The 20985-nt window shown below is 35.1% G+C and overlaps 1 protein-coding gene across 1 annotated transcript in view; it reads right to left on the bottom strand.

The window, feature by feature from the left end:
- Nucleotides 1-475: 475 nt before the first annotated feature.
- LOC128871465 (octopamine receptor beta-1R) overlaps nucleotides 476-20985 on the bottom strand; it is a 101967-nt gene continuing 81457 nt past the window's right edge. The window contains exons 4-7 of the mRNA XM_054113342.1: nucleotides 20161-20297; nucleotides 16171-16353; nucleotides 15661-15814; nucleotides 476-1426 (exon numbers count right to left, since the gene is read on the bottom strand). Coding sequence (XP_053969317.1) covers nucleotides 1262-1426; nucleotides 15661-15814; nucleotides 16171-16353; nucleotides 20161-20297 — 639 coding nt within the window. The 3' untranslated portion in view covers nucleotides 476-1261. The remainder of the gene's footprint in view (nucleotides 1427-15660; nucleotides 15815-16170; nucleotides 16354-20160; nucleotides 20298-20985) is intronic.

Genomic DNA, 20985 nt, shown 5'->3' on the forward strand with positions numbered 1-20985 from the left:
TGGGTTAAAGCGGAGGGGAATAGAACAGTTCTCTTCTCCTCCTCCACTTTTTCGTACACATGCTAAGCTTGAAAATAGGAGCACCGATTATTATGTTGAGAAACATAAATCAACCACGACTATGTAATGGCACTCGATTAACAGTTAAGAGATTGATGAGTAACGTCATTGAAGCTTTATGTTTCATGCCCAAGAGTTGGTAAGCCATCGGTATTGTTCATTTATTCAACAACGCATGGAAAAACGAAGAATATTGTATACCAAAGAGCATTACAATAAAAAAAGTAATAAAGTAAATCACATCAAACGTTTTTTAATTGCTACTACTATTCAAAACTTCTTTCATTACTATTCATTCGCGAGAATTTTTACAAAAAACACACAGTATTTTTTGGCTTAATTTAATTAATTAATCTAGATTTTTTTAAAGACGGAACGGGCGGGTTTTCGCTAGTAGATGTATAAAAGGGAGGTTGTATCATCTACTTGTGATTGGGCATACAAATTTAATTTTGCAACAGCTTAAATGACTTTTTTTATAAGAGTACAGTAAAATCACATTCCGTTGGAAAAATGATATTCAAATATATACATGAGACGACTTTTTACAGTTAAGCTTAATAGATTTTCAGAAATACGTACATATTTATTTATATTATATACATACGTGCGAGCACTACTTTTTCTGTACCTACATATGTACATACATAGTTAAATACAAGAATTTTTGCAGGTAATTATTTTATATATTACTTATATTTCAAGGCTTTATCAATTCTGTGGGATTGTCGCGATGTTTTGTAGCTTAAACTGCTGTCTCGTATTCTCGTGAGCTCACTGTGAGCTCCAATACTCATTTCAAATTTACTTAAGCTACTTTTGTTTTTCCTTCTTTTTTTGTTTTGCTTATGACTTACATCTTACCTACTTAATTAATTTATAATTTCCTATTAGCTAAGCTCTAATAGAATAACAGCTACAGGCTTACCTAGGTACTTATTTCTAATAACAAACTACATACATACATACTAGCACATACATATACAAGTATATAATATTTATTATTGTTTATTTTTCGAGCTCCTTTGGTTGCTATTTTTGTTTGGCTGAGTTGACTGGGTTGCTGGCTTTCATCCCTCACATGTACAGGTTCGTACTTTTTATTTCATTTTATTGGATTTGTTCCTTCATCGCCTCTATATCACCATGAACAGGAATGTTTGCTATTGCTAATACTTGTGCTTGAATATTTCTCTTTTGTTTAATTTTGATAGAGCGTTTGCAGCTGATTCGATGACGATGTGGCATATTGACGTGTACGTATAATGTTCATATGTATTTCAGAGGAGGCGGTCGAATTGATGTATGGCGGTAAGTCAGCGCCCGCGCTGACATGACAATTTATGAGGTCGTATGGACAGCAGGACTGCAAAAAACAACAAAGTATTAGAGTACCAAGTGACATTATTTAAAGAGAGCTAAGGCAGGACTGGCGATTGTATGCCAGTAGGTTACCACACTTGTGTTGGTGTCTTACAAGTAAAGGTACACGCATACAAAGCGTAGTATCCCTGCAGGGAAATCCCAAATTTATGAGTCAAAATATTGATGTTGAGCTGTGAGTAACTAATATCATTTCGTACTGATGTTACTTGTAGAGATTGCGCTCTTTAGTGTTTGAACGCGTCAAAGCCACAAAAGGAATGCAAACAAATGCAATTATCTAACATGAGAACCATAATGTCATGTAGTGGCTCTTTTCACATCACCATCACATAAAGGGTATTTCAAAAGTGACGCCTCCTTGCCAGTAGTGAATAATTCCTAGACGGTGCAGATGTACAATTTTAACCATGGACACATAGACGATACCACGCGTTAAGATTGTTGAAAATTATTATGAAAATGGTGGATCTTTAAGAGCAACATATCGCAACATATCGCAACATATCGCAACATATCGCAAAATTCGTGATTTTGTTTGGTGCAAATAATTGTCCGAATAAGTCGAGAATGTAAAGTTTGGTGAAAAAATTTGAAGAAACTGGTTTTGTCGAGAAAAGAAAAAGTACTGGAGGACCAAAAACTGGACTTTCTGTTGTTGCTGCTGCTACTGTAGCGTAAATTCTTGCTGAACAACCTTCAACATCGATATCTCGACGTTGTCAGCATTCATGAATCGACTGTTTGTCGAATTTGACCTGTAGACTTGATCTTGGTGAACATTTGTATAAATGATGTGATTTTTAACAAATACTTGGTAATAGCCGTATTTTGAATAGGAATGATGAAACTGGAAAGAATCTCAACTTTTATATGCTTTATTTTAAAGCAATAGGCACCTTCAATTCGCCACTTCTCTTCTTGCTATCTCTGGGCCGAAATTTTTGGTAGCTCTTTTCCAGCGCTACCAAGATATGGTTATTTATACCAATTGCTGCATCTATTCGTCACTTGTTAACGATTGGCGAAACGAAGAGACATATTATCTGGGCGCGTCTTTGGAAAGACCTTTGTCAAATAGCACGTCAAGAAAAGCAGCGGTGGCAATTTACATTTTCTAATATATCACTGCAAACATCTCCTTATGCTTATATGGAAAATTTAAAGAATGCGAACTGGTCATTGTTTTTAACCCACTAGGGGCGCAAAAATTTCGTACTAGCGGATTTCCCTGCAGGGTATTTATAGAAATTTCATCGGATACTTGTAAGTAAATATTTAGACTTTTATTATGTGTAATAAATCAACATCGAATATTAAATGTACACAAGAATTATATTTTACTGAAGCAGTCGAAACAAACACGTAAGCACATATGTTATATACACACTTGCATGTAGACAACACACATATAAATATTAAAGTAAACTTTGAAAGGATGTATAGAGTAGAATAAAATACAGAAATGCGTCGTTTCCCTTACATATTGTTGGAATTAAGCATAAAATCGAAAGATAAAAAGTTTGACTTGAAAACTATTGAAAGTAACACACATTTATAAATACATACATATGTAAATAAATGTATATTTGCTTGCACATACCCAGCAAACATTTAAGTTTGATATACAAGTAAAATAATATAGAATAATTTGAAATCAAAGCAGTTTCCCAAATGTTAAGCGCTAAAAACGATTTGATGCCGGTTACAATATCCGCAAAAAAATAAGAGTTCGTTCTCCAAGTGAGAAAATTGTTGTTTCTTAGATCTTTCTCAAAGGTTACACTAGAAGAATACGATGATTGCTGTTTAGGGTATCTACAAGACTCATCCCAAACGTTAACGACCATGCATGGTAGTCGAATTCTAGTGGAAAAAGTTTTTCAATTTTTTAAGACTTATTTTACTTGAATTACTTATTAATGGATCTCAAATATATTCAATTCCTGTCTTCAGTGACCCATGATGCAATTCAGCGTGCGTGTAGTGCACTCGTTTTTGATACCTATCTTCCACTTGTTCCCATTGTATTATTGACTCTTTTTTATGAGAAGTTTTATGAGAACCATATAAAAAAGTACTGTGAGAGAGTTAAAATCTTCTTCCAAAATTGTATACAGAAAATTTGATTAGGGTCAGGCCTCCTTATAAAAAAAAGATAAATAATAAGTTAAAAAACGTCTACCGATGATAGAAGATGAGATACCAACTTTTGTAATTGGCTTGGCTGTGGCTCCAAAATGGCTATACCGCTGTGAGTATTATTTGTCAAATGTTCTCACATGTGGAACAATTCATAAAAAAAATATATCGCGACGAAAAAATTTTAAAAATGAATTTTAATAACTGATAAACTAATCAAATTATGAGTATAATTTTCGATCTAAGAATGATGTGAGAATAATCTTAGATATCGAAAAGCGAAACCGATTTATTTCGAAAGTTTCTTAAATTTTGTGTGCTGGGTATTGGATGTCCTAGACCGCCCACTTTCAGCTTAGCGCCATTTTATTTCATGTACGCTCATTTCGTTCGTTGTTTTTTGTGCAAATCTTCAGGTTAACGCAAGAAGCGAAAAGCGAAAATTTACTACTGTAATTGTAAGAGTTTGTGCAGATAGTTCGAAAATGCCGCGACGATGTGAGCTAGTGAGAGGTTCATGCAAGTTTACGTACTAAGATTTTTTTGCTTTAGTTTTTGAAATAAAATAATCCAAAAACCATTACTGAGCTGAAAAAAAAAATTTTAACGCACTACTTGCGAGTTAAGCATAGTACTAAGTCCGCGTTTCACGTGAAATGGCTGTCAAAATACATACAAATTGCATTGCCTTGAAATATGCGTGAATTTTCATATGTATGTATCTCACACCAAAGTAATACTCAGTTCACGCCATGAAAAAACTGCGCAACATGCCGGCAACATTTTTTCAAACCTATTTAAAATGCATTTAAAATTGAGTGAACACTGACAGTTCATTTGCGATTGAATTGTCTGAGTTCGAATACTCCGAAAATATGGCATTTTTAAGCGAAACGTCTTTGCAAAGAGTGTAAGTAGATATTCTTAATTTTTTTTCTTGCTAGCAACATTTCACAGCAAGCCAAGTGCATGTTGCTGGAGAAATTTATTACGGCTGAGAAGTTAGTACTAGACTTTAGTGTAGACATCATGCCAAAATCTCACCGAACAATCGGATATTATATTTTATACATAACCACCAAAAATAATTTTTTTTAATAAATACTTCTTCTTCTTAATTGGCGCGATAACCGCTTACGCTATTTTGGCCAAGTTTAACAAAATACTGTAAGGTCTCGCTTTATGCGGTGGATACGCTCTACAGAAAAGTGCATATAAAAAATTCGCATTAAAAAGACTTTATTTGCCTTGAAAAAGCAAGGATACGTTCCATAATTTTCTAAAATCGCATAAAACCAAAACAACGAGTGAAAATTAACATAAAACCACATAAAAAAGTTTGCAGAATTCAAAAGAAATAGATTACTTTGACCTTTGCACGTTGGCAACGGCGAATATCGCAGACGATGGAACGATGAGCTGTATGAGCTTTACGACGACATAGGCATAGCGCAGCGAATAAAGATCCAGCGGCTTCGTTGGCTGGGTCATGTCGTCCGAATGGATACAAACGCTCCGGCTTTGAAAGTATTCGATGCGGTACCAGCTGGTGGTAGCAGAGGAAGAGGAAGGCCTCCTCTGCGTTGGAAAGATCAGGTGGAGAAGGACTTGGCTTCACTTGGTGTGTCCAATTGGCGCCGGTTAGCACGAGAAAGAAACGACTGGCGCGCTTTGTTAATCTCGGCCAAAATCGCGTAAGCGGTTATCGCGCCAATTAAGAAGAAGAAGATTACTTCGAATGTCCGAAAGAAATTCATATATGTAGAAGCTTTAACATGTGTTCAAACTTAGTTCTACATTTTTTAATCATTACCGCTATCTGATAATGGTTTGCATTATCGCTATCTGATAGTAGTTCCAAATCACCTTCGTCATCAGAGGAGACTGAATTTGCAATATCTATTTGCGGTAAGGGCGATGGATTTTCACAAACTTCATTCTCTTTCTTTTTTGACAATGTATTCAGTAATTAAGCTTTGCGATGAAGAAATTTTTGGATGAAATACAAACCGCATAACTTCAAAAATCGTATAAAAATAATCCGCTTAAAACGAGGCCGTACAGTACGAACAATAAATACTGCATTTATTAAAAAGAGGCGGTCATAATGGACAAGATATAGAAAACTTCTGTGTATCCAAATACACTTGTGCTCACTTACTTAAGTCCCTTTCACATAGTTCACTGTATATAAAAAATCTTATAAATCTAAGTTCCAAACATTGTTCAAAATTCCCAAAAATATACAATAACAAATTTCTAAAAATTTTTACCAACATTTTCAACTTTTTAAGCAGAGTCTTTAAAAAACTTCTGGGCATGCAGTTTTATAGCCCCTTCAATTTTACTGTAAGTTTGAAAGAGCTCGAACATCGCCTTAAGTTTTGAAAATTTTGTTTCACACGAAATTTTTTCCTATGAAACATACAATAAAAAAACTTTTAGGAAAAGATGTTTGCATAATTATGTGAGTGCAAGTGTACGTTATGTATCTCCCCTTATACTAATTGACACATAAATGTTAACGAATGTGCTTAAAATACAAAAAGCAAAAAACGACAATCAATGCAAAGCAAACAGCATTACGGCAGACACACATACATATTGTACATTCAAGTATATAGGAAATATGCAGTTACAAGAAAATTTGATATGCTTATGTAAAGGTGGTTTAGGGTTTTAAGGCTAAGGTGAGAGTAAAAATAAAAGGACGAGTAGTATTGAAGAGTATTAAATATTTCTGTTTGAAATTAAACACGTATTTGTAGGTATGAAATATGTTTTAAATTGTTTGCATACCCATCCATTCATTTGAAAAGTTTAGTTGTTGTGTTTAGCATTTGGATGGTGTGAGACAACGTATCAGAAATGTGAATGCCAGCTGCGTGTTAGAAAATTTTGATGAGTTTAGACTTCTGATATTTTTTGTTTAAGATATTTTTTTTAATTTTATATATGTATATTATGTATGTATATGTATTTTTATTAAGGATTTTGTTGCATTTCTATTAAGGATTTTATTCTAAGTAGTGCGCAAGCAATGAAATTTCAAGTACACTTTCAATTTGATAAACCAAAATTCAAGAAAGTAGCCATGTTCGGTTCGGGTTTCGACTAAATACTTTTCAAAAGAGCGAATAATACCTCATGCTAAATAAATATTTTTTTTTGCATTTTTGTAAGAAAATTTCTTACAGAATTTAATACAAAAGGGCCTTTCAAAAGTGACGCCTAGATGTCAGTAGCGCATAATTCCTAGACGGTGCCTTTTTGGTCTCTTCTTTGACATTTGTTAAGTAGATATATGTAGAATTTCACACGATAGAACGCGTTAAAATTATTAAAACTTATTATAGAAATAGTAGATCTTTAAGAACAAAAAATCGCGCAAAAAATTGCAAAATTCGTGATTTTTTTGGTGAAAAGAATCGTCCGAATGAGTCGACAATTCAAAAGTTGGTGAAAAAATTTAAAGAAACTGGTTTTGTCGAGAAAAGAAAAAGGACCAGCAGAACAAAAGCTGCACGTTCTGTTGAGAATATTGCTGCTGCTATAGCGTAAAGTGCTGCTGAAAAACTTCCAACATCGATATCTCGACGTTCTCAACAATCGAATGTTTGACGGATTTTAAACAAAGATTTGCATTTCACATAATGGTGTCATAAACTGGCCACCTAAATCATGCGATCTAACTCCTCTAACTCTTTTTGTGATGCATAAACCCATACAACAATTGGATCGAGATTGCGATAATGAGTGAACGAATCCTACAAAATTTTAATTCTCGTATGACAGCCTGGAAACGTGCTCATGGTGGACATTTAAACATTTGATTCATTATCATTTAATCATTTGATGTTATTTTTCACTCATAATTGTTAAGTGCCGTATTTTGAATATAAATAGTGAAAGCTAAAAGCTCTAAATTTTTACAAGTTTAATTTTTTAACAACATCTAGGCGCGTCTTTTCAAAGACTATTTATACTCGTACCACTGCGAAATAAACGGAATGAATGGAATTTTTATAATATGTACCAATAATTATCACAAATCTATCATTATTATCTAAATATTTTACGTCACCATCGACCTTTAATATCCGACGCCAGCAATTTATGCTCTACTCCTACTCGACCAACATATCTAAAATTAACTTTTTCAAACCGAATAACTTTTTACATTAATACTGACATGCTGCTCCAATTGAAGAATTATCTTCATATTACCATTGTTCATATAAGTTATAATAGGTGGTTTAGATTCGCCACTGCTCTGCTCGCTTGATGAAAAATTTGCCTGTGAAAGCAACAACAAAGTTATCGAACAAGATTGGCCGCTAGCAAGTATGGTTATACTTCATAAAACTGGCATAGCTCACTATTTTACAAACAAATGCAATTTTAGGCAGGTTTATTCCAGCGTTACCAAAATATGTTCATTTATACCAGTTGCTTCTTCAATTCACCTCTTGCTAACGCTTGGCGAAAAGGAGAGGCCCTATACCTCATGAAACTGGTATAACTCTTTATTTTAAATGCTGCCAACTCACTTCCAAAAAAGTTTCATTCGGCCACAGTTTGCTGTTTCAACTTGTCGAATTCTCAACTCCGTTGTTTGCTATTGTTTTAGTTTTTAGTCTGCAGTCAACACCAACATTGGGAAGAGCGGGAACACAAACGGTGTTCGCAGAACACGAGCATCACAAGTAACGAGTTGAAGCAACGAACGTGTATTTGTAGTAGTATTATTTATTGCTAATAAAAGTAAAATATACAAAATTTTGATAATTACCTATTCTAGTATAAAGAAAATAAATAAATATTTAGAACAATTTATCGACAATGGCATGAACCGTCTGTCGATTTATTTATCGTGTTAAACAATTATTTGGTTTTCGGTTTATAAAACCAGTTAAACTCTTCTATTAAGTAATCTCTGTATATGAAGGCATATTTAATAAAACGCAAAAGTTTATCCCGATGATCATTTTCCTCATTGAGAATCTCAATCAGTTGTGGATCATTCAGAGCAAATCTTCCGAAAATAAGCTTTTCTATATTCTCTTAATATTGGGCAGCGCACCAGGAAATGTGCTATGTTTTCAAGCTCGCCGAAATTATGCATGATATCTTCTGTTGTTATCTAAAATTACCATATCACCTCTAGCACTAATTATCCACATGCTTGATTCTAACTCATATTTTTTTTTAATAAACCTACTAGTACTTAAGGATTTTTGTTCATTCACCCTTGTCATGTGTGGTGTTATAAACGAGGTCTTACTAATACTCTTCAATTGCTTCCAAACAAAAATCGCCTTCAAAATAGGCTCCATTCGAAGTAATACACATATGCCAACGATTAGTCCAGTCATCGAAGCACCTTTTAAAAGCGTTTGAAAAGATCTTCTTCAGCACCTTCAGCGAATTCTCCTCATTGGCCTCTATCGACTCAAAGCGGCGTACGCGGAGTGGCAATTTAAGTTTTGGGAAGAGGAAAAAGTCACAGGGGCTAAATCCGGAGAATACGGTGGTTGTTCGATGATATTTGTCGATTTGTCGAGTTTTTGGTCAGAAAAGTGTTCCCAATATGAGCCTTGTGAGATAGTGCGTTATCATGGTGCAAGATCCATGAGTTTTCTTCCCACACATTGAGCTGTTTCCTATGCACATTCTCCCTCAAACGTCACATAACTTCAAAATAATATTCTTTATTTACTGTAGAATCATTTGGAATGAACTCCGAGTTCATAACACCATGATAATCAAAGAAAACGAGTAGCACCACTTTTGACTGACTTTTACATGATCTTTTGGGTTTCGGCTCATGTGGATAGCGCCATTCAGCCGCCTGTTGACTTCTTTGCATGCCAAATTTATGCCCCGTCTCATCACTTGTTCTGATGCGCTGGATAAATCTTGGGTCCGAATTCATTTGCTCAAGCATGTCTTCAGCCACCTTCTCCCTATGAATTTTTTGAAAGAAATTCAACGAGTCGAGCAAACACGCGTTTCATGCGCAATTGGTGGTGTAACATGTTAGGAATTGAATCGTGATACACGCTAAGATCACGAGCTACCTCCCTCATACTTAAATGATGGTTTTCCAGCACCATTTCCTTGACTTTGTCGACGTTTTCATCCGTTGAAGCCGTTGATGGGCGATCAGATCGGAGCAAAACTTCTACGAATTCTCGGCCCTCTGCAAAAGTCTAATACCACTCGTAGACCCGTGTTTTTAATAAAGCACACTCGCCATAGGCTTTCTGCAACATTTTCAACGATTTTTTGTTCGATATTTTTATCCATAGCGAAAATCGCAGAGCACACCTGCGGTTGACTGATATAATTAAATGCCAAAAACAAGCTAATTGACAGATCACACTCAAACTCTGCGACACTATAGACAGTTGTACTAACATTCCAGCAAAAAAAAATTTAGACAATTCCCGATATTCTTTGGACAGAATGTATTTATTCAATTACCGTTAAAACATTATTCATAATTATATTTCTAATAGATAAATAAATCAAATTTTTTACTAAGGATCTTATAGATTTATTTAAAGGCCAGCCATCATTGTGGAAAAATAAGAGCGACCAATATAAAGACAGAAATATTAAATTAAAACCATGGAAATTTTTAAAAATAGTATAATATATAAAAAAAAAAATAATATAATTAAAAAAAAATAAAAAAGTAGACAAAAGCGTTAATATAGAAAGTGGGAACAAATCTTTCTCTCCCCTTTCTTTTTAATTACAAATAAATACCATACATGACAACAATTTTTTTCCTGCATTCCATATTCACGCAGCAACGAAAAGCATGGAAATAAAATCGACAACAAATCCCCAGGCGTGTGGCGATTGCTTCGATTTGTTTTCCGTCTGTGGCCAATATAAGGAGCGAAATTCTTCTGTTGGTTTATAATTTGTTTTATAATGCAATTAAAAAGAAAAAGAAGTGAGAATCCGGGGATACTCTAAAATAGAGCTGTGCATTTCATATACACTTGAGCCAACATTTTTTCTTTTTTTCATACGTATACGACTGCGTACTTTCACTAATGCCCTAGCATACTTTATAAAGCGGTGAAGCGAACGCTTATTAGCCAAAAAATCGCCGAACACGCAAAATATGATACTTGTCCTTTTTATGCCTCTCTAAACAAGCTAAGCAAGCTATTGTATATTGCTAAAACAATGAACATATCTTCGAGACGAGTGTAGCAACATAAACAAAAAATTTGCAAAATTTGAAAATTCGCCTTTTTGCTTGAACACACCTCGATAATTACGTACGAGTATATAATTCAAAAAATAATAATAATTTAATTACCTCAAAAATGATCTTTTTTAGTATAATTTCAAACTTTTACTTTTTTACGTTCGCTTATTTACTTTATACGCTTTTCTGGAGTTTTTTGTTTGGAAATAATTGCAAGAAGACCTAGAAAACAGCCTACATCTCGAAAACGGGTCTTTGAGAAAATAAATGAAACTTGTTTTCGTGTCCAGCGACCCAAAATTATGTGTTAACGAGGTACCAATTTTTAAGAAAATACATAATTGTTACTAGTGTAATTTGAAGATATTCCCTTGCTCAGATTTACAGAATTTTTTTGATCAAACAAAATATCTACTAGGTGGCAGCTTGATTTTATGCCTGTGTGGCTAGTATTGTTCAGTGGTTAGAAACATCAGAGTTGTAGAAAAATTACAGATCAATGGGTACAAATTAAAGCAAACAAAGTAGAGCATAGAGTGCGGAATAATATATTTATATGTGAATGTAGTAGGAAAATTTGTCATTCCGTGGTGAGGTCAAAATGTTTGTTATTGTATCATAGTATAGAGAAAAGAGTTTAAAGAATTTCAGTTTTGTTCCAAACACTTCTGTTGTTCTAGAAACAAGCAAAAAATATTACTATCTAAAAATTGTCTAATAGTTTATACAAAATTAAAGCAATGAAATTAAAAACTAAGCGCTACTACTATTTCAAGGAAAAGCATTGCATTCCAACTGTAAGGCCTACAATTTATGCATTCAAATGCTTTCACACTATATTGTTATTCCTTGCATGACTAGAAGAATGCCGTTAAGTGGTGCACTGGTCTAAAAATCAATATTTACAATATTTTCAATCACAAGCATTGCCTACTGAGCGTTCAAGTATGATATACCTATGTATGTGTATGTAAAAGTTCATTCGTATTCAATACGCACCATTTGTCGATTTGAAATTTCATTACTTGACGATACTTATTGGAGCGTACAAGAAAATGCAATTTTATACTTTTTAATGTCATATAAATATATAGATATTTCTTTATAAATAAAATTTGTATTCCAATTATGTAAAACCAATTATTTTGCTAAAATGTGGAAACGTATTTTTTAGAGTATTCATAAATTTATTGTTTTTGGTGTGTATAGATAGTGTATTTATACAACTACTGTTATAATACATTTTTGCGTATAATATTTTAGTTAACGATTTCTGGTTATTTGAAATGGAGTGATTTGGCTAGTGATGGACTTTCTCCTGGGTATTGCGCCATCCCAAGTGCGAGACTTTCATAAAATAGTGAAATAGGCTCTGAAATACGAGGGGTGCCTTTTATATGTCGGGATTTGGCAACCCTGGTGTTGCAATCTGGCAACTGACAGCTGGATCGCAAAGTTTGACACATTTTGGCTTTTACGTACTCAGAACGTTTTGAAATACCAGTGCTATTTGTGTTGTTTACAGTAACTTAAAAGATTCATCTCGGTCCAAAAAAGGAATTCAATCGTCCACATTTTCGTGCGATTATTTTTTACAACTTTCGACGTGGATTAACTCAGCAACATTGCATGGATGAACTTAATTCATTTTTTGGCAATGAAGCTCCATCAAGGACCAGTGTTTATCGATGGTATGGTGAATTCAATCGTGGTCGTAGTTCACTCCAAGACGAATTTCGTGAAGGTCGTCCAAAATCAGTTGTTGTTCCGAAAACCATTGATGCTGTGCGCGAACTGATATTGCAAGATCGTCATGTGACCTATCGTGAGATTGAGACACTCTTAGTCATTAGTGGGACCAGCATACATTCAATATTGCATAAACATTTGACTGTCCCACACATTTTGTCAATCGCTCAAAAAAAGGCTCGTGTCGATTGGTCGAAGGAAATGCTCAAAAAATACGATCGCGGGGCTTCGAAACACGTCTACGACATCGTGACAGGCGATGAATCATGGATTTACGCGTATGAGCCCGAAAGTAAACATCAGTCGACTGTATGGGTGTTTCAAGATGAGCCAAATCCAACAAAAGTTGTTCGCGCACGAAGCACTTCCAAGCAAATGGTCGCCTGTTTTTTCGGAAAACCTGGACATGTCCCAACCGTACCACTAGAACAACGCAGAACAGTAAATTCTGAGAGGTACACAACCATTTGATTGCCAGTTGTCTTCCAAGAAATTAGGAAAACCAATCGCCAAAGACGGACCACTCTTCACCAGGACAATGCAAGCTCTCACACATCGGCTCAAACAACTGGATTTTTGAGCACCCAAAACATCGAATTAATGGGTCATGCGCCGTATAGTCCTGACTTGGCACCGAATGACTTCTTTTTATTCCCGTACGTAAAAAACAAACTGAGAGGTCAACGTTTTTCGACACCTGAAGAAGCGGTTGCGGCATTCAGAATGCATGTTTTGGAGGTACCTCATTCAGAGTGGCAAAAGTGCTTCAACAATTGGTTCAAACGCATGCAAAAGTGTCTAGATCTTCATGGAGAATATTTTGAAAAACAATAAAGTGATTTTCGATGATTAAAATTTGTTTTTGTTCTCTAATCCCGAAATATAAAAGGCACCCCTCGTAGCAGCACTATATTAAAAGTCATTGAAGAAGTGACTCTCAAAGGAAGACTTCCGCATATCTAGAAGCACTCCAAATTAAATGAAGCAAGTAGCTTTAAGATACCTTATTGAGAGCTGCTTGCTAACTCTATACATACTAAATTTTTCCTTTTTCAAGATGAGCATACTAAGAGTTCTGGTATTGCTTATACGAGGGTTTGCAAAGAGTCAAATATTTTGTGCTGGATACTTTAGAAGTAGCAACTGTAGCAGTTTCACAAAATTAGACCTGACAGGCGGAAGTGAGCCTCTAGTTAATGCAATATAAAACAGAGGCAGTGTTAATAAGCAGCAGAAATCGTCTCAAAAACTGATCACAAATATGTGGGTATTATGTTTGATTGTATTGAGTATGTCGTAGAGAAAGCTGAAAAAGTGGCAGCCGCGCTATCTCGGCTCACGGGGAACTCAGAAGACCCCAGACAGCAATACAGGTTGTACACAAGCGTGGTAAGAAGTGTTCTTCTGTATGGTGAACCTATCTTCTCCGTTGCTATGATAAAATCTCATACGCACGCGAAATGAGGTCCTTGTACCGGCGGTATAAAAATATGTAATATTTGTGCTTTCCCCAATTGACACTTTGGTGAGGGAAATGGCTGAATCCTCAAAAAATAGGTAGGCAGGTAGGTAGGTCTGGTGGCTGCCAAAAATGGCACACTTAGACCTATCATAGGTCCATTGTGATACCACTAGAACTTTTTCCCTATACTATGGGATCCCTTTAAAACCATCCTGTGGCTTTTATAAAAGAGCTTAACTCCGTTAATTTAAGATGCGCAATGTCCGCTACATCTGTTACCAAACGTGTGAAGTCTTCTTCTAGCTAATCTTTCACACTCACAAAGGAGGTGTTTAATAGTTTCTACTTCTTCTGTATTGTAGCAGTTTGAACAATAATCATAGTATGGAACTCCCAGCCTTCTTGCATGGTTACCTATTGACCAGTTGTTACACCTACCAATGACCAGTTATTACACCGATCAATGTTCTTGTATTCTCTCTATTGAATTTTAGCAGGCATTGAGATTTATTGGTATTTAATGCATCTGTAGACGGAGACATGTAAAATTTTGATTACTAAATATGTTCAGATCTGGTTGTATGAAAGTACACAGCAATTAAAAGGCATAGAAAGAATATATATACAGGGTGGTGCATAGAGTGGTTTATTTCCCAAAATTCAAAAACTAAAAAAATAAATTTGTTTCGGTATATTATTGGTTTATTCAAAAGAGCAAACATTCCCATTATTTATGGCACACGATTTCATTAATGTAGCAGCCTCAGCTGGCTTCCCCTTAGCAGCATATTAACCGAGTTTTCCAGGACCTTGCTGATAATTTCTTGCTCTACCCCATGGGCAAGTCACCTTAAGGGACTGAACAGTTAGTGGATATTCGCATAACATTGGTGGTTTACAGTATTCCACAAAAAAATCTAACGGCGAGCTCAGCTCCGTGTTGACCAATTGATATCCCCGAGACGGCTGATGACACGATTACCGAGCTTATTGCCCAAGAGATCAATTGCAGCATGGTACGCCCTGTCTTAAATTTTCTGTCTCAAAAAACACGGTTATCATGCCTTGGTAGGGCTCGGTGTTGACCGAAATAGCGTTTCCAGCAGCATTAAAAAAAGGTCATTGATGCCATCGCTTCAAAATTTACATCAAACTGTTACTCTTTGAGGATTCATTGGCTTGTTGATGACCACTTACGGGTTTCCGATTCTGAGAGGAAAATGCGCTTCGTTAGAATAGATGGTTTTCACTTATTTTCAATAAACGTACTGTTGGGTCCAGACAACATTGATTCTGGAAATAAGTTTGCAATATTTCCCAACTCTGCTCAAGCGTAAAACGATTAATTTCGTTCCGCGGATATATGATATTGACTTGATATGATATTGAATTGACTTGACTGCCAAAATAGCATAAATATATGGACCACCCTATATATGTGTGAAAGAAGTGGGAGTTGTAATGGCAGTAGTGAGTTTTAAGTAAAGTTTGAGTAAAGTTTTTAGAAGAAGCCGTGTTAATTATAAACTTTTCTTCTTGTATTTAAATCAAAAAGTGCATTTTGTCCTGACAAGCAGCAAGCGGCAAATAATTACACTGCAAACTAAAAAAAAACATGAAATTCTCAACTTACCTTCAATGTTTTCTTAAAAGCGCCGCGAAAATCACGATTGAAGTAAGCGTAAATGATGGGATTCAAGGCTGAATTAAAGTAGCCAATCCAAAAGAGTAGACCAACAACAATGCGTGGTGTGGTGCAGCTATTGCAAAGTGTGGACGTTAAATACCTGAAAATGGAAAAATAGAAAAAAATCGCAACAAAAAAAAGTATAATAAATCAAAATTTATTTATTAATAACTAGTAGATGGACGAGCTACTAATACTTTAAAACGGATGTATGTTACTAAAGCCGGAAGAAGGCGAAATGGCGAAGGCTATGATGATGAGAAGTGGGTGAATGGGCGCGTATTAAGCAGAGTATTTAAAGTTGAAGTAAATATTCAGCATTAAGGGTAGAAAGTATTTATATATATGTATATGTATGTAAAATGGGTTAGTTGTGTTGTTGTATAAATATATGAAGCATGCTTATATATATTATATTATATATTTATACGTATATAATCTTTTTGTTTCACTTACCATAGGAAGAAAGGCGCCCAGCATAGTAGAAACGCGCTCATTATAATTCCAAGCGTGCGTGCGGCTTTACGCTCTCTACGCATTGTTGTTATGGTGGACTGTTCGACTTGAATGCTAGGACGCGGTTTGGGTATTTGGCTAATCTGCAAATGTTTGTCCAGTAGCAGGGCCGCGACTTTGGATCTGAAAGCAGAAAATGGTAATAAAAAGATATTAATAGAAAGGGAATTCCGATAGTGTAGAAATTCAATTACGCATGGCCAACAACTGTTTTTCTTGGGGGTTAGATACAGAGAGTAAGACTCAGTAGTGTAAAAAATGAAATCAACAAAATGAAGTAAGGAAAAGTATGTATGTATAAGCACTCCTATAGTTAAGTAATTAAAGGCAACCAAAAATTATCACTGTAAATATATAGGCGGTGTATGAGCAAATGAAATATAGACTACACCAAAGAGCTTAAACACTGAACTTTGTCTAGGGCGCACGAAATTTTCAATTTTTTTATATACGGCTAAGTTTTCATCTAAGAATTTATGCGCATTTGTATAAAGGAGTTTTCACCTTTGTTCTTTAATTAAGTGTGTAGCACTGTAGAAATTGTAGTCAAATGTTCTCGTACTTCCAAAATACTCGGAATGCTTAAAAATCCGAAAAATTTAAATAAGCACAGATAGAGAATACAATTGTAAGAGTTTTCCAAAAAACAGGTGTTATTTAAATATATAAAAGGCTATCGAGAGATGATTAACGATTTTTATGTCCGGAATTGGATGGTATTGATCTGGACAACGTTTATTTTCAACAAGACGACGCTACGTGCTACACAAGCAACGAAACCATTGATCTTTTACCGGAAAAGTTTCCGTACCGTGTTATCTCTCGAAGAGGTGATCACAATTGGCCACCGAGGTCTTGTGATTTAACCCATTGTGACTTTTTTCTTTGGGGCCACGGGAAAGAGAGCCCAGGGCCGATTTAAGACCTTCAAGATGGAATTCGTGAGGCTATCGAGGACATAGGGCAGCCACTTTGCAATTCGGTTATGGAAAATTTCATGAAAAGGATATTGTTCTGCAAGCGTGGTCGTGGTGATCATTTGCCTGATGTTATTTTCCACTATTAACGGCATACCTTCCTCTCTATAATGAAATAAACATCCGATCATTTATATTAAAGAATAGCATTTTTCTTTGAATATCAAAATAACACCTCTTATTGGAAAACCCTATAGTTCGCATCGCAGTAATTTAGTGTTTTCATTTCCGCTTTCATTTCATTTATTTCAAGTCTAAAACATAATTATAGCTTTTACAGATCACCTAGAGCTACTATGTGCTTAATTTACTACAGATAGTTCAATAAATAAATAAAAAAAAACGGTAAGGAATTGATAGAGGTCATTCTTTGACACCGAAATGTCAAGCGGAATAGAACTTAAGATCCCATTAAATTATCTGATATGCTACTTGTGACTTCTACCTATTCGGAAAAATGCATTTGCCCATGAAAGTAAAACGTTTTGCGTCCTTTCTGAAAAGGTAGTAAAAAATTGAAAAAGGGTCGATATGAGTAGAATAATTGATGTTATATTATGAATGGTATTTAATTATTCATATTTTCAACTATTCCCGAGGATTTGTCCAAATTCAATTTCAAATTCAATTTCAGCAACTTTCGGTACATTTTACAAAAGCTTTGACAACCTATTTCTTAAAAACGACTATGTAGGTTCCCACAAAAGAAATATTTTTCCGATTCTCAGAAGGTCTATGTATGTTAATCCATGTACGAAATTTGGATATTTACTGTGCCACAACGTCCCAAGCGCAATGAATTGTTTTGGCCTCTTAACTTTTTAATCTGCCCCTCCGAAAGTATTTAGCTGACGTTGGATTTGAATTTATTCAGTTTCCGAAGTCGTTTCTTAAGACGAGTCAATTCTTGTTCCAGATGAAGTATTCCACAATCAGTATGTGATCTAAATCAAAATCCGTTTAAATAAAACCACTATATAGGATATATAAGAAAAGAGTTATAAAAAAGCGCCCACTAAAGGATGGGTCGTCTCGGGCTCATTCTAGCCATTTCAAATTTTGATAGGCATCGAAAGAGCATCACTAGACAACTTCGTCCTCTTCCGACCTCGAAATCCGTTGTCGAAAAGTGATGCAGCAAACATTTTCGCCTGGTTTCAATGAAGTGCCACACGGTTCAACCCAATCTTTTCTTTTCATGTTGTCTTTTGGAACATGAACAAACTTAACGCCCTCTTTTGCTCACGTTTTGTGGCACAACAAAAACAGTATTGCCTGACACGCTTGAACTCGACAATATGCGTCAATCCGTGCGTAGGAGAGGCAGCCCGTGAACTTCCATAAACTATTGTGCATAAAATATTGAAGAAGGATCTTAGACTTCAGTCTTCAAAATTGAAATCGTACAAGCGTTTTAGCTTAACGAACACAATTTGCGTGAAAATTTCTGTGAAACAATGTTGAAGCAATTTCTTACGGTAAGCACAAACTTTGGGGGGACGAAGTCCATTTTTATAAATGGGACACCTAAGTGACAGAACTAGTGGGTTCGAGACGTCAACAGCCACTTCACAGTCCCCTGATAAGCCTTTTCAGTGATTTTTAAGATTTAGTAAAGTAAACTCCATGAAGCAAGCCTAGCAACCATCTCCGCATTAAAAGAAAATATCTTTCGCGATTTTAGTGGCATCCCAACATCACTTCTTCAGCGAGTGTCACGGAGTATGGAGAATCAGAGTATCAGATTCCAAGAGTCTATTTGACGTGACGGTCAATATTTAGAGGAAATAATTAAAAAAATGAGATCCGAACTTGTCTTCTTTGTAATAGTTATTGGAATAAACTTTTATCACTAGCAATTATTTTTAAAAGACACTTAACATCTGTAAAGGAAACATACATGCATATATAATTAAGATAGGGGAGAGATACATATAAAATTAAGAAAAAAGGGTGCAGCTATAAATGATAAATATATTTTGAAAATGAAGTATTTAAGAAAAGGATTCACAGGAAATTTTAGCAATATTTATTATTATTATTATTTATTAGATATATCAAAATGCTTATATCTAAATATAAAGGAGTACTAGCTGCCAGGGCTTACGACTCTTTCTTTAAGAATATAATACCTGAGTTGATTTAGTTCTAATTATGGAGTTTAAATAATCTTTATTGACTTACATTGATTCAGAAAGTTATAAATTTTATGAATGTTTTCAGAGGAAGTTTTTTCAAGAAGTGCGGAGGGTTTAATGTCGCCAAATATTTTGATCCTGTGGCTTCGGAGATTGTGGCATTCATCTAGTAAGTGGTCGACCGTGGAAAGTGATCCACACCAAGGACATGTGTTTTTGGGTTTCCCTGTGAGGAGGTGTTCGTGTGTCAAGAGGATGTGCCCAATGCGTAACCGTATAAAGGTAGTGGTTTGGCTCCGAGTGTTATTATTTGGAAAGTGGGGCTTTTGTCCTGATGGGTTAAATTTGCTGTACCAGGATGGAAATTTAGCAATATTTATATTATCATTTTGGCATCCAAAACGGATGCATTGATTTTGTATTATTTCTTCCTTAGAAATGAATTTCCCGTCTGAATTTCATTTTCAAGCCTGAAACTTCAATTTCGTAATTTCCGATACACACGGCTGATTAAGAAAAAATTAAAAAAAAAGCCTAATAGCACGAGTCTCATCACGAGTGGTCAGCTATTCTTGTTTACAATCGTAATAGAACGTGCCGCAAAATTAATGACTTATCATTAATCATTCAATTTTGTGTTTGAATAACTTTTTTAATAAATACAAAAAAAAATATTTTGAGTACTGGAAACCTTTATTTTGACTTTTACGCTCTCCATTACTTGTCCGTTTGTATACTGCAGCTGTATTTGCGCCACCTTGTACAATCGCCCACGTAATCTGTTATAAGTAAATCATTTATTGTATTCTTCTTACCTGTAAACGAGTCGTTCCTGGCGAACAGCCTCTTGATAAATGCGGTAATACATAAAAACCATAACGAAACCGGGTATCCAGAAGCTCATTGATGAACTAACAATAGCGTACGCTTTATTAACTTTGAATTCACAAATCTGCAAAGGAAGGAAGAAAAATCGGATTTAAAAGAAATCATTACCACAAAATACACTAAAAACACGGCAAAAAGAAAATGTATAAAAATGCAAAAAAAGCAAAAAACATTAATCAAAGTTTTAATCACGACCCCCTTAAATAATTAAAATGGTAATTCAAATGGAGGGCACTTAATTAAAAGTTCCCTATCAACACTTACCCACACTAACCACCCACCTTAAGAATAAAAATCAAAACCTCCTAAACAAATATTAGTAGGTAATTGAAAGTGAATGAAGAAAAAGCAGAGAAAGATTCGCAGTGCTATAAAAAAATGCGTAAAATTTTCAAAGTTGGCATTGGCTGACACAGCATGTTGTGAAAACGACTCTGACCATTGCAAGCGTGGACAGTCGATTTTAATTACTTTCAAGATGTTCCGTAAAGTTTGAGTTGCATTAAGCGCTGAACTTGTGGTTGGCTGTGATTTTGGGTTAACAAGTTTTCTTAAATGCGGCACCACTTGCGCGCTTTCGCCCGTTTGTTGTTCATACCTCCATTCTCTATTTGAAGGCGTTTGAATGAATTAAGGCGAGCTGATTTGTTAAAATGGACAGATTATTTAATTTCTTCAACGGCGCTGCTTTGTGTGTTTTATTTACTTTTATGTTTTTCTGTTTTTGGTTTTTTGTAGTTATTATTTTAGCC

Source organism: Anastrepha ludens, chromosome 2 (assembly GCF_028408465.1).
Source record: "Anastrepha ludens isolate Willacy chromosome 2, idAnaLude1.1, whole genome shotgun sequence".
NCBI lineage: Eukaryota > Metazoa > Arthropoda > Insecta > Diptera > Tephritidae > Anastrepha > Anastrepha ludens.